This window comes from Galeopterus variegatus, unplaced genomic scaffold (genome assembly GCF_000696425.1).
Source record: "Galeopterus variegatus unplaced genomic scaffold, G_variegatus-3.0.2 Scaffold827, whole genome shotgun sequence".
Classification (NCBI taxonomy): Eukaryota; Metazoa; Chordata; class Mammalia; order Dermoptera; family Cynocephalidae; genus Galeopterus; species Galeopterus variegatus.
In genome coordinates this window covers 437399-452585 of record NW_007726938.1, presented here as the reverse complement: position 1 = coordinate 452585, position 15187 = coordinate 437399, and the positions used below count along the sequence as shown (strand labels likewise).

The 15187-nt window shown below is 40.2% G+C and overlaps 1 protein-coding gene across 1 annotated transcript in view; it reads right to left on the bottom strand.

The window, feature by feature from the left end:
- The window catches only part of APAF1 (apoptotic peptidase activating factor 1), a 142754-nt gene that overhangs the window by 53678 nt on the left and 73889 nt on the right, over positions 1-15187 (bottom strand). The window contains exons 14-16 of the mRNA XM_008572720.1: positions 15032-15157; positions 12970-13101; positions 7395-7520 (exon numbers count right to left, since the gene is read on the bottom strand). Of these exons, the coding sequence (XP_008570942.1) occupies positions 7395-7520; positions 12970-13101; positions 15032-15157 (384 nt within the window). The remainder of the gene's footprint in view (positions 1-7394; positions 7521-12969; positions 13102-15031; positions 15158-15187) is intronic.

Below are 15187 nucleotides of genomic sequence, written 5' to 3'. Positions count from 1 at the left end.
AAGAAATACCACATGTTCTCACTTATTGGTGGGAGCTAAAAATAAATAAATAAACTCACTCACACACAAAAAGTAACGGGGGGGGAGGGTGGAAGAAGATATAACAACTACAATCCTTTGAAGTTGTTACAACAAGCAAACGGAAAGGACATTGTTGGGTGGGAGGGGGGATAGGGAGGGAGGTTTCGGTGAGGGGCCATAATAATCAACTACATTGTATATCGACAAAATAAAAATTCAAAAAATAAATACATAAAATAAAATTTGAATGGTTAAAAAAAAAAAAAAGTTCCTTCTCAGGCTTTACCTCAACTTCCAAAACACAGTTCCCAGGTAAAACAGGACTTGTCAGGCCAGGCACATTTTTAAATCTCTCTTGAGTTTAGAGTAGTATTATATGTATTAAGAAATATGGCCAAAACCAAAACCTTTCCCCCTGGCAACAACTGTGGATAGACTGGATAAAGCAAAAAAGACAGCAGGTACTAAAACAGTTAGCCTTGCCCAATATTAAAGAGAAAAAAAACAAACATAAATGCCAGAAGCTTCAGTTACATCCACCAGAGTATATGAGAAATCACACTGTTTCCCTCTTAATACAAAATACAAAGCAACCATTGCCTGGATTTAAGAAAGAAAAAGAAAACTAACACAATCCAATTCCATTACACCTGCCTAACCTACATCTTCTGCTTCTAGACTGACTTTAGCTCCTATCAAGCAGAGATAAAATCCCACATATCAAGGGACCTTGTAAACTAATGATAGCATTGCATTGTGAGCAAGTCACTGCACTGTATCCAGGGTCCCTGTGCATCCTACGCCTTGCTCTAAATGGCAATTTCTAAATAAAACTCACATGTTGAAATAGTTTATCATTAGATCTTGAAAAACACATGCTTATCAACATGACACTCTACAAAAAGCTTAGAAAATTACAGAGCCATTTGGGGCAGGAAATAATTTTACAGTTCTCTTCTTCTCAGAAGGTAAAAGCTTTAGAGGACTTTGACCTTGAAATGCTGTTATCTAATATCATTTTACAGGCCCTCTGCTTACTACATGTGTCACTGTATCAGTGAAAACCAGCCAACAACACTGGCTTAATAGCTCTGTGGGAAAGCCACCACAAACACAGGCAGTTCTCACCAGGAGTGCAGTAATGTCTGTCCCCTGCTGCTAATGCTCTGTGCTTTATAATCACATTTTGAAACTTACACATGAATACAGAAATCAAAATCCTATACCTAACAAGTGAAGACTTTTTAAAATTTTCTAAAATTTTCTGAGTTTGAAGAAGGCTTAGTTTGATTTGAAGGGACACAGCAAGGGTTTATCATCCTTAACACATTTATTAAGCACTATGTTAGTCACTTTGAGATTATATGAGGGTACTTCAAAAAGTTCGTGGAAAAATAGAATTAAAAGATAATACAAATCTTTCCATGAGCTTTCTAAAGTACCCTTGCATAAATAAATCAGATATAGATACTACCTTTGAGGAGTTTACAGGCCAGCAAGAGAGGTCAGACAAGCACATCAATGACTGTACCACACAATATGTCAGCTATGTCACTTGAGAAGAAAAAACACAGCACAGTGTGAACGCTGTATTGAAGCTGTGGGCTTGGGGAACACTTTGTGAAGGAGATGGCCACCTCACTCTACTCCCTGAAGATAAGTCTACCTTATGCCACCTTAAGACAGACAGAATTTCTATATCAAAAAGACAGGAAGAACACTCCAGGGCCTAGAGTCTAGGCTAAGGGGTCAGCACAAACTAAAGTACAAAATGGGAAAGCGAAGACAATGAAAAGGGAGAACAAATTCAATCTGATTGTGGCATCAGGTTCTGAATCCTTCCCCAACAGAATCCTTTGTGCCCTCAGAGCACTGTGTACATACTGTTATCATCTTCATGATTCATTTATTCACTTACCTTTCTCCCCAACTCGATTCTGAACAAGTTCAGGCCAAGAAGTGTAGTTTCGTTGCTGTTGTTGTGTTGTTTTGTTTTGTTTTTAGTGTTTAAACCCAAATGCCTAGTACAGTATCTGGCACATAGTAAGTATTCAATAAATAATCAATAAATATGTTTTAAGTGAAAGATCACTCCGAAGTTACAAGTACAGGTGAGTAGAGAAAATAGTGTTACCAAAAGAAATAGGGTTCAGGTTAAAGAGGCAAATAGAATATATATATTCATCTCCATACCCTCCGAAATCTCAGGTAAAACAACAGTAAAGGGAATTTTTTTCTCTAGGCACAATCCACAGGGTGAAGGAGCCTGGATGAAGAGATAACAGCAACAAAACTGTAAAGGATAGAAATCAGAAAAGGAGACTCCTAAAAACTGAATCCTGAGCTTGTAGTGGGGACAACCAAGCAGCCCAATTCACCACAGAACTCCTAAAAGGCTCAGGAAGTGTTGGCTTCTGGTACCTACTGATAAATGTGGAGATAAGTCAGGAGGAATCTTTAAAAGTCCACTGAAATCCCCTTCCTCTGTGCCCCTACTTTGGACAAGAAATAGAGGGTTATTATACACCCAACACAGTTGAGAGCAAGGTCACCACACTAAAAACAGGAATAATATGATAAGTCTGCATTCCAAATGTTCAGATCTCTGCCTAGACATATTCTCAGAATTTGCCAGCCATACTTACACCCTACGATTAGGACATTAAAGATTCTTCTCTGAACACCCAACCAGATCAAGACAAAAGACATAAAGATTAACATCAGGAGTTCACCATCAAAACATGATAGTCAGATAACCTTACAGGAAAACCACAATAAATAAGTTCACCATTCCCAATCAACTTTTTGGTGCTGCACTCTTAAATATAAGCAGATAGTCAAAGATCAGACACCTATGATCAAAATATCTCTAAAATGGAAACAGAAACCAAAACCAACAAACAGAAAAACAGCAACTATACAGGAATATGAAAACTACCAAAAAAACTATCATTAATACCCATAAAAAGATGAAATAAGAACAGGATAATATTAAAAAAGAAACTGATCATAGGAATGGACACTTAAAAATATGATAGAAGAAATTAAAAACTCAATAAATAAAGGACTCGAAAATAAAGCTAAAGAAATGCTCCAGAAAGAAGGACAAAAGGACAAAGGAAAAAGAAAAAAATTTTTAAATGAAAAAATAAAACAAACATTCTAGAAAGAGAAAATACAGAGTAATAAGTCAAATAATTCACAGAAAGGCCAGAACTAAAGGATATGAGTTTCCAAATTGAAAGAAGCCACAAAGTGCCAACCACAATAAATGAAAACAGACCCACACCAAGGCACATAATGAAAAAAAGTACTGGGTATAAAGAGAAGATCCTAAACATTTCAAGACAGAAAAACAGATCACATATGAATCATAAATAATGGCTTCAAACTTCTCAAGAGGGACACTGGAAACTAGAAAACAAGGGAGTAATGTCTCTAAAATTCTAAGGAAAAATTTACAACCTAGAATTCTATATGCACTCAAAAATCTCAATTAATTATGACATTATAATAAAGACACTTAGGCATTATAATAAAGACACCTCAAAAATTTACCTCCTACAGATTCTTTCTCAGGAAGCTAGAGGAGATTCTCCACCAAGCTGAGAGAGTAAACCAAGAAAGAAGATAAGAAATACAGGAAACAAGGGTTCAACTCAAGAGAAAAGCAAAAGAAATCCCAGGATAATGGTAAAGGAATATCCCAGGATAGGATACTGGAATTAATATCACTGACCAGAATGGAGCAAGAGAGAACCCTCCAAAAATATTATTTCCTAGAAAAGAAAATTTATCAAATACCGGATAAGTTTGAATAATTTAAGGAGCAAGTTAGACAACAGAGAGTTTGAAGTTATGCACATTTAAGAAATAAGCAAATAAAAAACCAAAACTACTCTTAACCCTAGGGAAAACAGAAAGCAGAGAAAGGAAAAAAACTCATACTACATATCTCAATTGTGGTTAGTCACATTGATATAAACCCTGAACACTGTTTTAATCAAAACCATAAAACACATAGGAACCACAAAAAGTGGGTCACATTTGGGAACAAAATAATTAGTTCAGTTTGGAGCACAGTAACTTTGAGGCATGGTGTATCACTTAAGTGACAACAACTAGCAGGCAGTTAGAAATGCAGGACACAAGCATGTAAGAGAAATGAGGGTAGAAGATACATCTGCAAGTCACTTACAGAAGAGATGACAGTTGAAGCCATGAGACCTCTTTTCATGGGATGGAAAAGAAGTATGGAGGTGGTAGCCAAGATTAGATGCTGCAGGAACGGCTATATTTTAATGAGTAGGGAAAAGAGAAAAGGGGTTAGAAAGATGAGGAAATAAAGCACTGATGTCGAATGAGAAAAATTTCAAAAAGGAACTAGGTGGTCACTGGGGGTTTAAACACTGGTAATACAAGAAGAGTAATAAGAACTGAATAAAGAAAAATATCAGATTTCACAGTAATCCTGAAGGCATTATACTTTACAACAAAAAAGGAGACAAAATAAAACTGGATTTTACGTTTTTCAAGGGAATACAGGAAAGATGGAACCAGGCTTAAAAAATGGTTAAGTAGTGAGTGGGTAATCAGGAAATGGAGGAAAGTATAGATCACTTAAGAAGTCTAATCATGAAGGGAAAGAGAAAAACAGAATCAAAGATATTTCACTTCTTAGTTTTATAAGGCTCAGGAAGTCTCAAGAACAACAGGCTATGGGAAAGGATCCAAAACAGAAGAAAATCTAAAGAAGTAATAGAGAGGAAATAACTAATGAAGCAAGGTGCCAGGGAAAGAAGGAAAGAAAAGAACAGTAGGCTTAAGTAGAGGATTTTCTGGGCACTGGGATGAGAAAAAAGGGAGAAAATAAAGACTTTTCACGGCAATTTTGAGAGGGGCTCATGGTGGAGAGCTCTTGGTGGATGGTTTTAACCCTCTGAATAGGTATGAGGAAAGGTTATCTCCTTAGAATGAAAGGGTCAGAGGCTTAAGAACAGCAGAAAGGGATTGATATAAGCACACAGTGAAAACTGCAAATAACTAGGATGAAAAGACCATAACTCAGAGACAAAGAAGGCATAGTTTGGCTGTACAGCTTACATTTGTATAGAACAGATGAATGGCCTGGTTTTACAACTTTCTTAAAACATTCAGCAAGCTGGGCCGGCCTGGTGGCACACTGGATAAGTGCGCCGCTTGGGAAGCACGGCGGCGCTCCTGTCCAAGGGTTCGGATCCCACATACAGACCGGTTCCCGCTCACTGGCTGAGCGGGGCGCGGGAGCAGCGCCGAGGGTTACGATCCCGTTGCCGGTCCCCGGTCCGGTACGGGGGCGACACTGAGGGTTGCGATCCGTTGCCGGACACGGAAAAAGATAAAAGACAAAAAAAAAAACAAACATTCAGCAAGCTAACAATGGAATAATGCTAAGGATATTGTAATCTTCCCAGAACTTGGAATTAGCAATGGAGTTAAGATGGAACTTGGCTAGAGATATAAAATGCCTTCTGAAGTCATTCACATAGTAAAAACCAAAAAGTAACAGGCCAACAGGACTGAAGGAAACTCTCAGAAGAGGGCTATCTTAACCCATCTAAGGGTATTCTAGAAAAACCTCCTATGATTTGGATTATCCCAAAGGAAGGGACAGATTTTTGGTATTTGGAAATAATACACCGTAGAAGCCAAAATCCATTCACCTGAATATTCTACCGAAGTATGCTCGCAGCATTCACTAATAGCTAGCTAAATTCTACAAAGTAGAATTCTACCCAGAAAGCATTCCCAGATGCCCTAGAGTAACTTATACAGAAATGAGTTATTCTTATTCAGCAAAGAGAGATCAAAGATTCAACCAGAGGATCAGCATCAAGGAGTTTATCTTACTTAGGAGTCACCTGATAGCATTAACAAATTTCCTTCTCTAGAGAGCCTAACAAAATAATGCCTGGGAGGGTTCTATTTCCCTAGAAGAAGTATATGTCAAGAAAATTTACTGAGTGCATGTCATGGGTACAATTCTGCACTACAAACTTCAGTGAACGATACAACAAAAAGAGGACAAGGTCTCTGCAGATCATAAATCTATATTCAATCTTATCAAAGAACACACGAAAATGACCAAACTGAATAGTACAACACATTTATAAGTGGATATCAGAAGACAAACCAAGCAGTTTCTATCTACAGAGACACAGCTATAGATAAACAGAAAGATACAGATATATATATCTGGATACAGAGCCAAGTAGATTGATGTTATAAGAGAACACTTTCTGAAGAAATCTTTGCATAAAGTTTTGAGGGTCATTTAAAAATATGGCAAGTGAAAAGGAGGCAAAAAAACATCCCAAGAAAGGGTATAGGAACACGTATGGGGACTATGAACACATACAGAAACTGTAGCTCAAATAAGCACCAGAAGTTACCTTACCCAGAATACACAATTAATGTATAGAGGAAACAAGAAACAAATTGGATAGAATAGGAGGTGGCAGAATAATGGAAAGTAGAGAACCTTAGAAGTGAGCCTAGTAAGTCTATAGTTTCCTTTGATTTATAATATGGTACTATTTGTGTTCCAGCTGAAAGTGGCAAGATGAAAATAGTGGTAGATGGTTATTTTAGTAGCTCTGTACTTGGATAAATAGAGATGGATAAATACAGACGGAGAGTGCATCTTAGAAGGCTGCTATCAGACTTGAGGCAACAACAGCATGAACCAAAGCAAACAGAATAGAACAGCAGGGGAAAAGGTAGACCAAGAGGTAAGAAAGTCAAAGATGGGTTGGACCTAAGACTGAAGGAAGAAAGAGGAATCAATAAAAAGGAGACTGGAGTGACAGTAGAGACAGGAGTAATAAAGTGGAATTAGGATCTTATTTGAGAAGGTAGAGATTTAAAAAGGAAGAATTTAGTTTTTTTAGGGATGTAAATTCCAGGAGCTGAATATATTTTTTCCTTACCTCTTGCATTTTTCTCCCATATGACTTCTCAAAAACAGGAAAACAGTATAAAAGGCATAATAAATAAATGATGAATAAATAAATGGTGAATAAAAATTGCAAACCTGTCCGCATAGATCTCGAAATACTTTATGAATACATATGTGCTTAAAATATATGTATACTATAAAATATATGCGCTTAAAATTTAAGAACTCAAATTACATCAACTTTAAGCATTAGGTTACAAACCATTTACAAACAATCATTATGACAAACTATAATTTAGTTACATTAAATATGCTCCTGGAAGTTGAAAGAAGAAGCTTTCTGTAGAAATGTGATTAACAGGAAACTATTTCCATAACCAAATCATAAGACTTTCCACAGAACTACAACCCATTTTAATGATGTACAAAAGCATACCTTTAATGTTCCATCAGCTGAACAACTAGCCAAAAGCTTATCATCTGGTGAAAATCTGCAGTGATTGACTAAATTGGTATGGCCAAACAAGGTATTTCGACATTCTTCTTGATTCAAACCCCAGAGCTATTTGAGAAAGATAAAAAGATAAATAAAAAACTAATAATAAATGGAAAAAGCGAAAAATAATATAAAGGTCTTCCTTTCCTCTCATTTAAGCTTTTTTGGTTACAGGATGATGTTCAACTCACAGTAACACAAAAGTATCCAACATAAAGATGAACTTGTAATGGGGCAGCCATTAGATCAGAATCTAAACCTACTAAGGGATTTGAAGGCTCACCTAGGCTTTTAGTCTGAGCATTAAATAAATAACTAAACTGAGTGCTTTAGAATCATTATTTTACTCAGCTACAATAAGTAATATGTTATAGAAATTGACTCCATAATTTTTTAAATATTAGGTTACCCAACTCTAAAAATGGTCCTTTCTAAGAATTCCCAGTACAAACCCTGAGTCTTCTAAATAGGCTAAGAGCTATTAAGACTCCAAAAAATTACTCAAAAAATTAAAGATATCCTTTAGCTATAAATACATTTGACAGGAAATATAAGGGATTAGCAGAGCAAGTCAAACCACACTTCCAGGAAGCTATCAACCAAATCCAGAACGTGGTACATTCCATGGGACAAATACTAACAAACGAATGGCATAAGAAAGGGGGCAAAACAGAAAGGAAACTTTTACAGAATAAAAGAAACTTAATAGACATAACAACCAGATGCCACAGACTTTATATGGATTCTGATTCCAATAAACCTATGGAAGAAAGACATGTTTTGAGACTACTGGGTTAAGTGAACATGAACAAGGTATAATACAAAACTATTATTTATTATGCTAGGTGTGATAATGGCACAGTACTTATGTTTAAGACTTTGGACATACATGCTGAAGTATTCTGGGTGAAATGATATGATATCTGGGATTTGCTATAAAATGCTATAGCCAAAAAAAAAGAGGTGGGGGAGTTATAAAATAAGTAAGATTGGCAAATGATCAATACTTTGAAAATGATCAATAAGTGAGATAAGGCAAGTTACATGGAGGCAACCTCAGATTTATATATTTTCATTGCTTCTCAGCTCAAGAATCACAAGAAGTGAGTTCTAACGGCCCTTGAGGTAACACAGGTGTGTATGGCCAGTCTTAATGTAAAACATGTCCTTAATTTAAATTGCTTACTAACCAATAACCCCCTCCCACATGGTAAAGGTTTTTGTCTACAAAAGAGGAGGAAATATAAACCTCCTAAACTTACAAAATGTTAAAAGGGAACATCAAAAATTAGTCATAAATAGTATAATAGTCTTATTTTCTTTAGAGGTAGACTTATCTAAATAAGGCAAAGATTTTCTGAATAAAAGGGAGCTGTAACTACGAAATAATTTTATGTTACTACATTAGCCTATAATTTTGGTCCAATCCAGTGCTTTCAAATTGTGCTCTGCAGGGCCCCAAGAAGGGCACAACAGAGGGAGGGGAGGGAGTAAGAGATGCAGTAGGAGAGAGAGTAAAAATACAGGCCCATACTCCTGCTTCAACCAGAGCAACGGGCTTTATCTGTTTGATACTCTGAGCTTCTGTGCAATTCACTTGGGGAAAAATAAAGGTTTAGCATCCTGAAAAGGGCAAGGGGGAAGGGCATTTTTCAATAACTGTTTCAATATTTTCTAAAAAAAATTTTTTTTTAATAATTTATTTAAATGTCAAAACACAGAGTCTATGAGGTCTTTCAAACTGAAATGCTTTATCCACCCCTCCCCAAAATACAATGTCCCACTGCAAAGGTAGTGTGACATCAAGAGAGAAAGGTTAGAAATCAAACCAAAAAATAATCCAAAAGAAGTTGGGAGATCTTTATGGGATCCAAGAAAATTTAATCTAGCTATCTTCATGCACTTAAGGGGAAAAAAGATATAATCTTTTATAATTTGTAGTTACAAACACTATCAAACATATATGGAATGAATATCTATTTTTTGATTTACTTTTTATTTTTTTCCTACCAGCACCTTTTCTGCCTCTTCTTTCTCATACGAGAACCTCTCTTTTGAATCAAGATCCATTTATGTATGATTCTAGTGAAACTATCACATCATTTATCTCACCTCCATAAGGCTAAACTTGTCACCCTTGGACAATCTAAGAATTCCATGTCACTGGCCATAGGGTTTTTTAGTAATGAGTATATAACCCAAACTGGGTCAACTGAAGTCTTCTCTAAAATTAGATCTATGGGGTCTGGGAAAGAGCAGATTTCTCTTCCTCTGTGATCATGAGCTGCAAGACTCAAGTAAACTGGAGCTGAGGGTAGCCCATATGTCCTGCCACACAGGGATAGCATGTCTGAAAAATCAAAGAGTAAAACAGGGCCTAGAGATGAAGAGGGAGTTAGAGCCTGAGAACTGAGTTTAAGCATCTGGAATCAGCTATGCTTGAAGAAGCCATGCTCCCTCTAAACTTTTCAGTTACATGAGCCAATACTATCTTTTTTCCTTTTTTTTTTTGCTTAAGCAAAAAAGTTTCAAACACTGCAACCAAAAAAAGTCCTGATAATGTGATATATGAGAAAATCAAATGAAATATTCTGATGTATCTATCAAATTTATCTACATATGTCTAAATAGCCACACTTACGGGGTTCCAGTCAAGATGGCAGAATAAACAGTTCCAAGCATCACTCTCTCCCACAACTCAACCAATTTACAACTATGAAAATATAACATCAGCCAAGCCGGGGCTGCTGGAGCTCAGGGGAAGAGGAAGAGAGACCTACAGAGTTCATGAAGGTGGGAGAAACTACAATGAGAGAAAGAAAAAGCTGCTCTGAGCATTTCGGGCCACGGCTGCTTTAAGGCTGGAGCTGATGAGCAGGAGCCGGCAGAAGCCACAGCTGTGCCCTCCAGATGGAGTTACTTGGAGGCAGCAGGAGAGAAGGCAGCCTTGGTGGCCCCCAGGACAGCAAGACCACTAATAGGGTTCCCACGGACCCACGCAAGAGTCGAGGAGCCAGAACTAGAAAAAGGGAGCCACTCAGAGGGTGGTGAGTCATTGCAAGGGACGGCACCAGGCCCGTCCCATGGGAAGTGTTTGGAGCGTGGGCGATGGGAGAGATGGGAACACCAAGAGAACACTGGAACACAGCAAGAACAGCCAACCTACCCCCCAATCAGCCCAGGACTACTCAGAGGAGAATGGTCAGGAATACAGAATTGCATGGGGTGCAGTTTGATGAAAAAACTCAGGTCCAGGTCAGAGATTCTACAGAACACAGATCTACCAGGTCTCTGGAGAGCCGGAAGTATCTATAAGATCAACCATTAAACCCTGAGCTGCACAAAAAGCCTTCCCTAGGGAAACAGCAGCAAAGTAGCAATTTAAACAACCACACACTCAAGTACTGGTTCCCATAGGAAGTTCCCCCGTGTTAGAAGCAAAGGACAAAAAATTAGCTCCAGCCCAGGCACACCACCAACACCTTGGGGCCTGCCTGGGAACTGGAGGCTTGGATCCAGGGACTGGACCCCACTCCCACTTCCAGGCAAACTGTGCCAGTGCCTCGGGGCCAGCACAGGGACACGAGGCACGGAGAGGGGGACTGGACCCTCCTCCCACAACCAGGCACACCACACCAGCACCTTGGGGCCTGCCCAGTGACCCAAGGCAAAGAGAAGGGGATCAGACCTCTCTTCCCACAACCAGGCACACCATGCCCACACCTCAAGGCCTGCCCAGGGATCCAAGGCATGGAGAAGAGAACCAGACCTCTCTCCCACAACCAGGTACACCATGCCAGCACCTCAGAGCCCACCTGGGGTCCCGAAGTATGGAGAAGAGGACCAGACCTCTCTCCCACAACCAGGCAAACCTAGCCAGCACCTTGGGTCCTGCTCAGTGACCTGAGGTATGGAGCCGGGGACCAGACCCTCCTCCCACAACCAGGCACACCACACCAGCGCCTCGGGTCTCAAAGCATGGAGAAGGGGACCGGACCTCTCTCCCACAACCAGGCACACTGTGCCAGTGCCTCAGGGCCCACCCAGTGAGCCGAGGCAAGGAGAATGGGACCAGACCTCTCTCCCACAACCAGGCACACCATGCCCGCACCTCAGGGCCTTCCCAGGGACCCAAGGCATGGAGAAGGGGACCAGACCTCTCTCCCACAACCAGGCACACCTAGCCAGCACCTTGGGTCCTTGCCCAGTGACCCGAGGTATGGAGCCGGGGACCAGACCCTCTTCAAACAACCAGGTACACCATGCCAGCACCTCAGGGCCTGCCCAGGGACCCAGGGCATGGAGAAGGGGACCAGACCTCTCTCCCACAACCAGGCACACTGTGCCAGTGCCTCAGGGCCCACCCAGGGACCCGGGGCATGGAGAGGGGGACTGGACCACCCTCCCACAACCAGGCACACCATGCCAGTGCCTCAGGGCCCACCCAGGGAATGGAGATGGGGACTGGACCCTCCTCCCACAACCAGGCATGCCACGCCAGTGCCTCGGGGCCCACCCAGAGACCCAGGGCATGGAGAAGGGGACTAGACTGCCCTCCCTCAATGAGGCACACCATGCCAGTGCCTCAGGGCCCACCCAGGGCATGGAGATGGGGACTGGACCCTCCTCCCACAACCAGGCATGCCACACCAGTGCCTCGGAGCCCACCCAGAGACCCGGGGCACTGGCACAGTTTGGAGAAGGGGACCAGACCGCCCTCCCTCAACCAGGCACACCGTGCCAGCACCTCGGGGCCTGCCCAGGGACCTGGGGCATGGAGAAAGGGACTGGACCCCCCCTCTCCCAACCAGGCACACCAAGCCAGCTCCTAGGGTCTCACCTGGTGACCCAAGGCATGGAGAAGGGGACTGGACACACCTCTCACAACCTGGCACATGGCACCAGCGACTTGGGGCCTGCCCAGAGACTGGAGACATGGAGAAGGGGACCAGACACACCCCACAACCAGGCATGCCGCCGGTGCTGGGGAGCATGCCAGAAACGGCACCTCTGTGTGGGTGGCCCACTGCAGCCTCCACGGTGACTATGGCTGCCACGAAAGCAACTAGACACCACAAGCACCGCGCAGATGGTCCGCCAACCACTGGAGTGCATTCGCAAGGGGAGAGTCACCAGCGGAGTCAAGGAGGAGGGGAGGATGTCTCTTTCCACAAAGCCCATTTCAGAGTGACAGAGGCAGTGTCTGCTCTGTGATGATGTTGGGGGACGCGATCACATCTCTCAGCATTGGATGGATCATCTGGGCAGCAGATTAACAGAGTAGCTATGATTCTTTCAGAGGGAGAGAGGAAATCTGGGGTGACTGGTGGGGGGAGAGATTGGATGGGGGCATAAAGAATAATTATGATTTGTAACAATACATATGCTAGTAATATTGATTTGATCAACATGTCTCAATGTTCAACCCCCAAAATATGTATAATCAATTTTGATTCAATAAATAAAATAAATTATAAATAAATAAACAAATATATAAATAAATATCCACACGTACTTTGAGGAAGGAGTCACTTGACGCAGTGGCTAAGAGAAGGGGATAACTGCTGTTGGTGAAATGGCAGCAATTGACTTGCTCTGAGTGCTCATTGTAGGTACGTACTAGTTTCCCAGTAACAGAATCCCAAATCTAAAGCAAACAGAGAAAACAAAATGTACAAATATCCGTTATTCTCAACAGGAGAACAGAGGGACAAAGCAAATGTAAGTCACTTTGCAGATGCTATCGATCATGTTATGGTAGATTTTCCCAGTCAGACATGACACCAATGAAAGCCTCCCCTTCTCTAAAATATGGCAATATTTTGCCTCAATGTTTTTGTTTTTTTTTTAAATACTTTTAAGTCTACACATATCTTTCTATAGCATAATTGGAATCTCATGAAAACATTACATTCTCCAAGGGCAAGATTTTACATGCTCTTATGAATGACAGAAAATCAGAAAGGTTAAGTCCAAGACCCAGACTCTACCACTTATGATTGGTGTGTCCTTCATCAAGTCCTTAACTTACCTGCATCTCAGTTTCCTCCTTTGTAAAGTACCTGTCCTACACAATTCAGGGTACCAAATGAGATAATAGATATGATGTCTTCTGCAGACTTCAAAGTACATATAAATAAGTAAAGGCAGCTTCCTCAGTGAAAAAAATAAAGGCTTTAATCTCAGAGAAGCCTAGCTTTCAACCCTGTTATTGTTAAAGAGAGCATGGGCAAGTGACTTCATCTCTGAACTTATTTCCTCTTCTGCAAAATGGGGTCAATACTTTCTCTGCAAGTTGTAGTGAGAAATTGATAATGTAATATAAGAAAGTGTGTAGTATAAAGCCTCTCAGTGTTAAGTTCTCAGTAAAAAGCAATCACCATTCTAGTTACAATGTAAAACAACTAAGCAGTCTGTTCTATGTAACCATAACAACAAACAAAAGAAATAAATTACCTTATGAATCTCCTCTGGGATTTTGACTTTTCAGAGGGTCTAATGTTCCCCACACCCCCACCCCAATACATTCCCTTTGTATCTTATCAAAGCACTTATTAGAATCCCCAGAAGTCCAAAGAGTTTATCTTATTATGAAGTTCTTTAATGGGTATTTCTACCTCTTGCTTTATATTGTGAGTTCTTAGAAAACAGAAACTCAGTATTATTTCCTTTCACTCCATGTAGTTCTGACTTTAAAACTGTCCAGAGTGGCCAACTTCAAGTCTGACTCGGAGTAGAGTCTACATAGTGAGTTAATTCACTGTTGGTTTAAAGCCACCTAGTTCAATCTATCAAGTACTAGATTTTCCAAGGTTTCAATATAGTCTGGACATTCCACGGCCCTGTTCAAATGGGTGAAAACTCCAGGAAAACTCCCAAGCCAATTTTCTTGCCCACCCCATCTTGCCAGATTCAGTACTCCAAAATCCCTTTGAAAAAAGCTTGAAGTGAGGTTCCCCCATTCCATATACCAAGTGATAAAACATCCTCCAAGTCTTCAGTTTCTCTTAAATTCCATATTAGTATAAATGCTCAGGCTAAAAGCCAAATTTAGGGACAAGAGACAAGAAAGAATAATTAACAAAGATAAAAATTACCCTCTGTTTATTTTTTTCTGTTTATATTTTAGACTAGTAGGCTAATTGCTAGTTTGTTCAACCATCTGGTTTTGCATTGAATATATACACCAGTTCATACAGGTAAAAATTTCACAGATTATATATTTTACAACAGGAATCTGATATCAGACAATACTTTTGTGCAGCAGTACTTCTGATCACAATGTACTCAAAGATTTCAATTGATATTTAACCCACACACCTGACTATTAATGGCAGGTAAATTCATTAATTTGTAGTTGCATTTTCCCACTGGTAAATACCTCAGGCTGACCAACTTAGGCATTTTTGCTGGAGCTTAAAAATAAACAATTTTCAGACATTGTTAATTTACAAATAATCAAGTTAGTAGACCAACAGGCAAGAGTCCTTTACCCCAACTTACTCCAGTCTCTCTATTATGGAAAAAGAAAATTAGTTCTGTGGTGATTGTAACTCAAGAGGAAAATATTTCCCTACCTTCACTTTTTTGTCCACTGAGCAGGTTGCTATAAATCTGTCATCTGTAGAGAATGCACAACAAAGCACTTCATCCTCATGAGCCTTAATTTCTAGAAGTTTCTCTCCTGTTTCAGCTTTGAACACCTACAAAGGCAACAATAAAATCTTTTTACT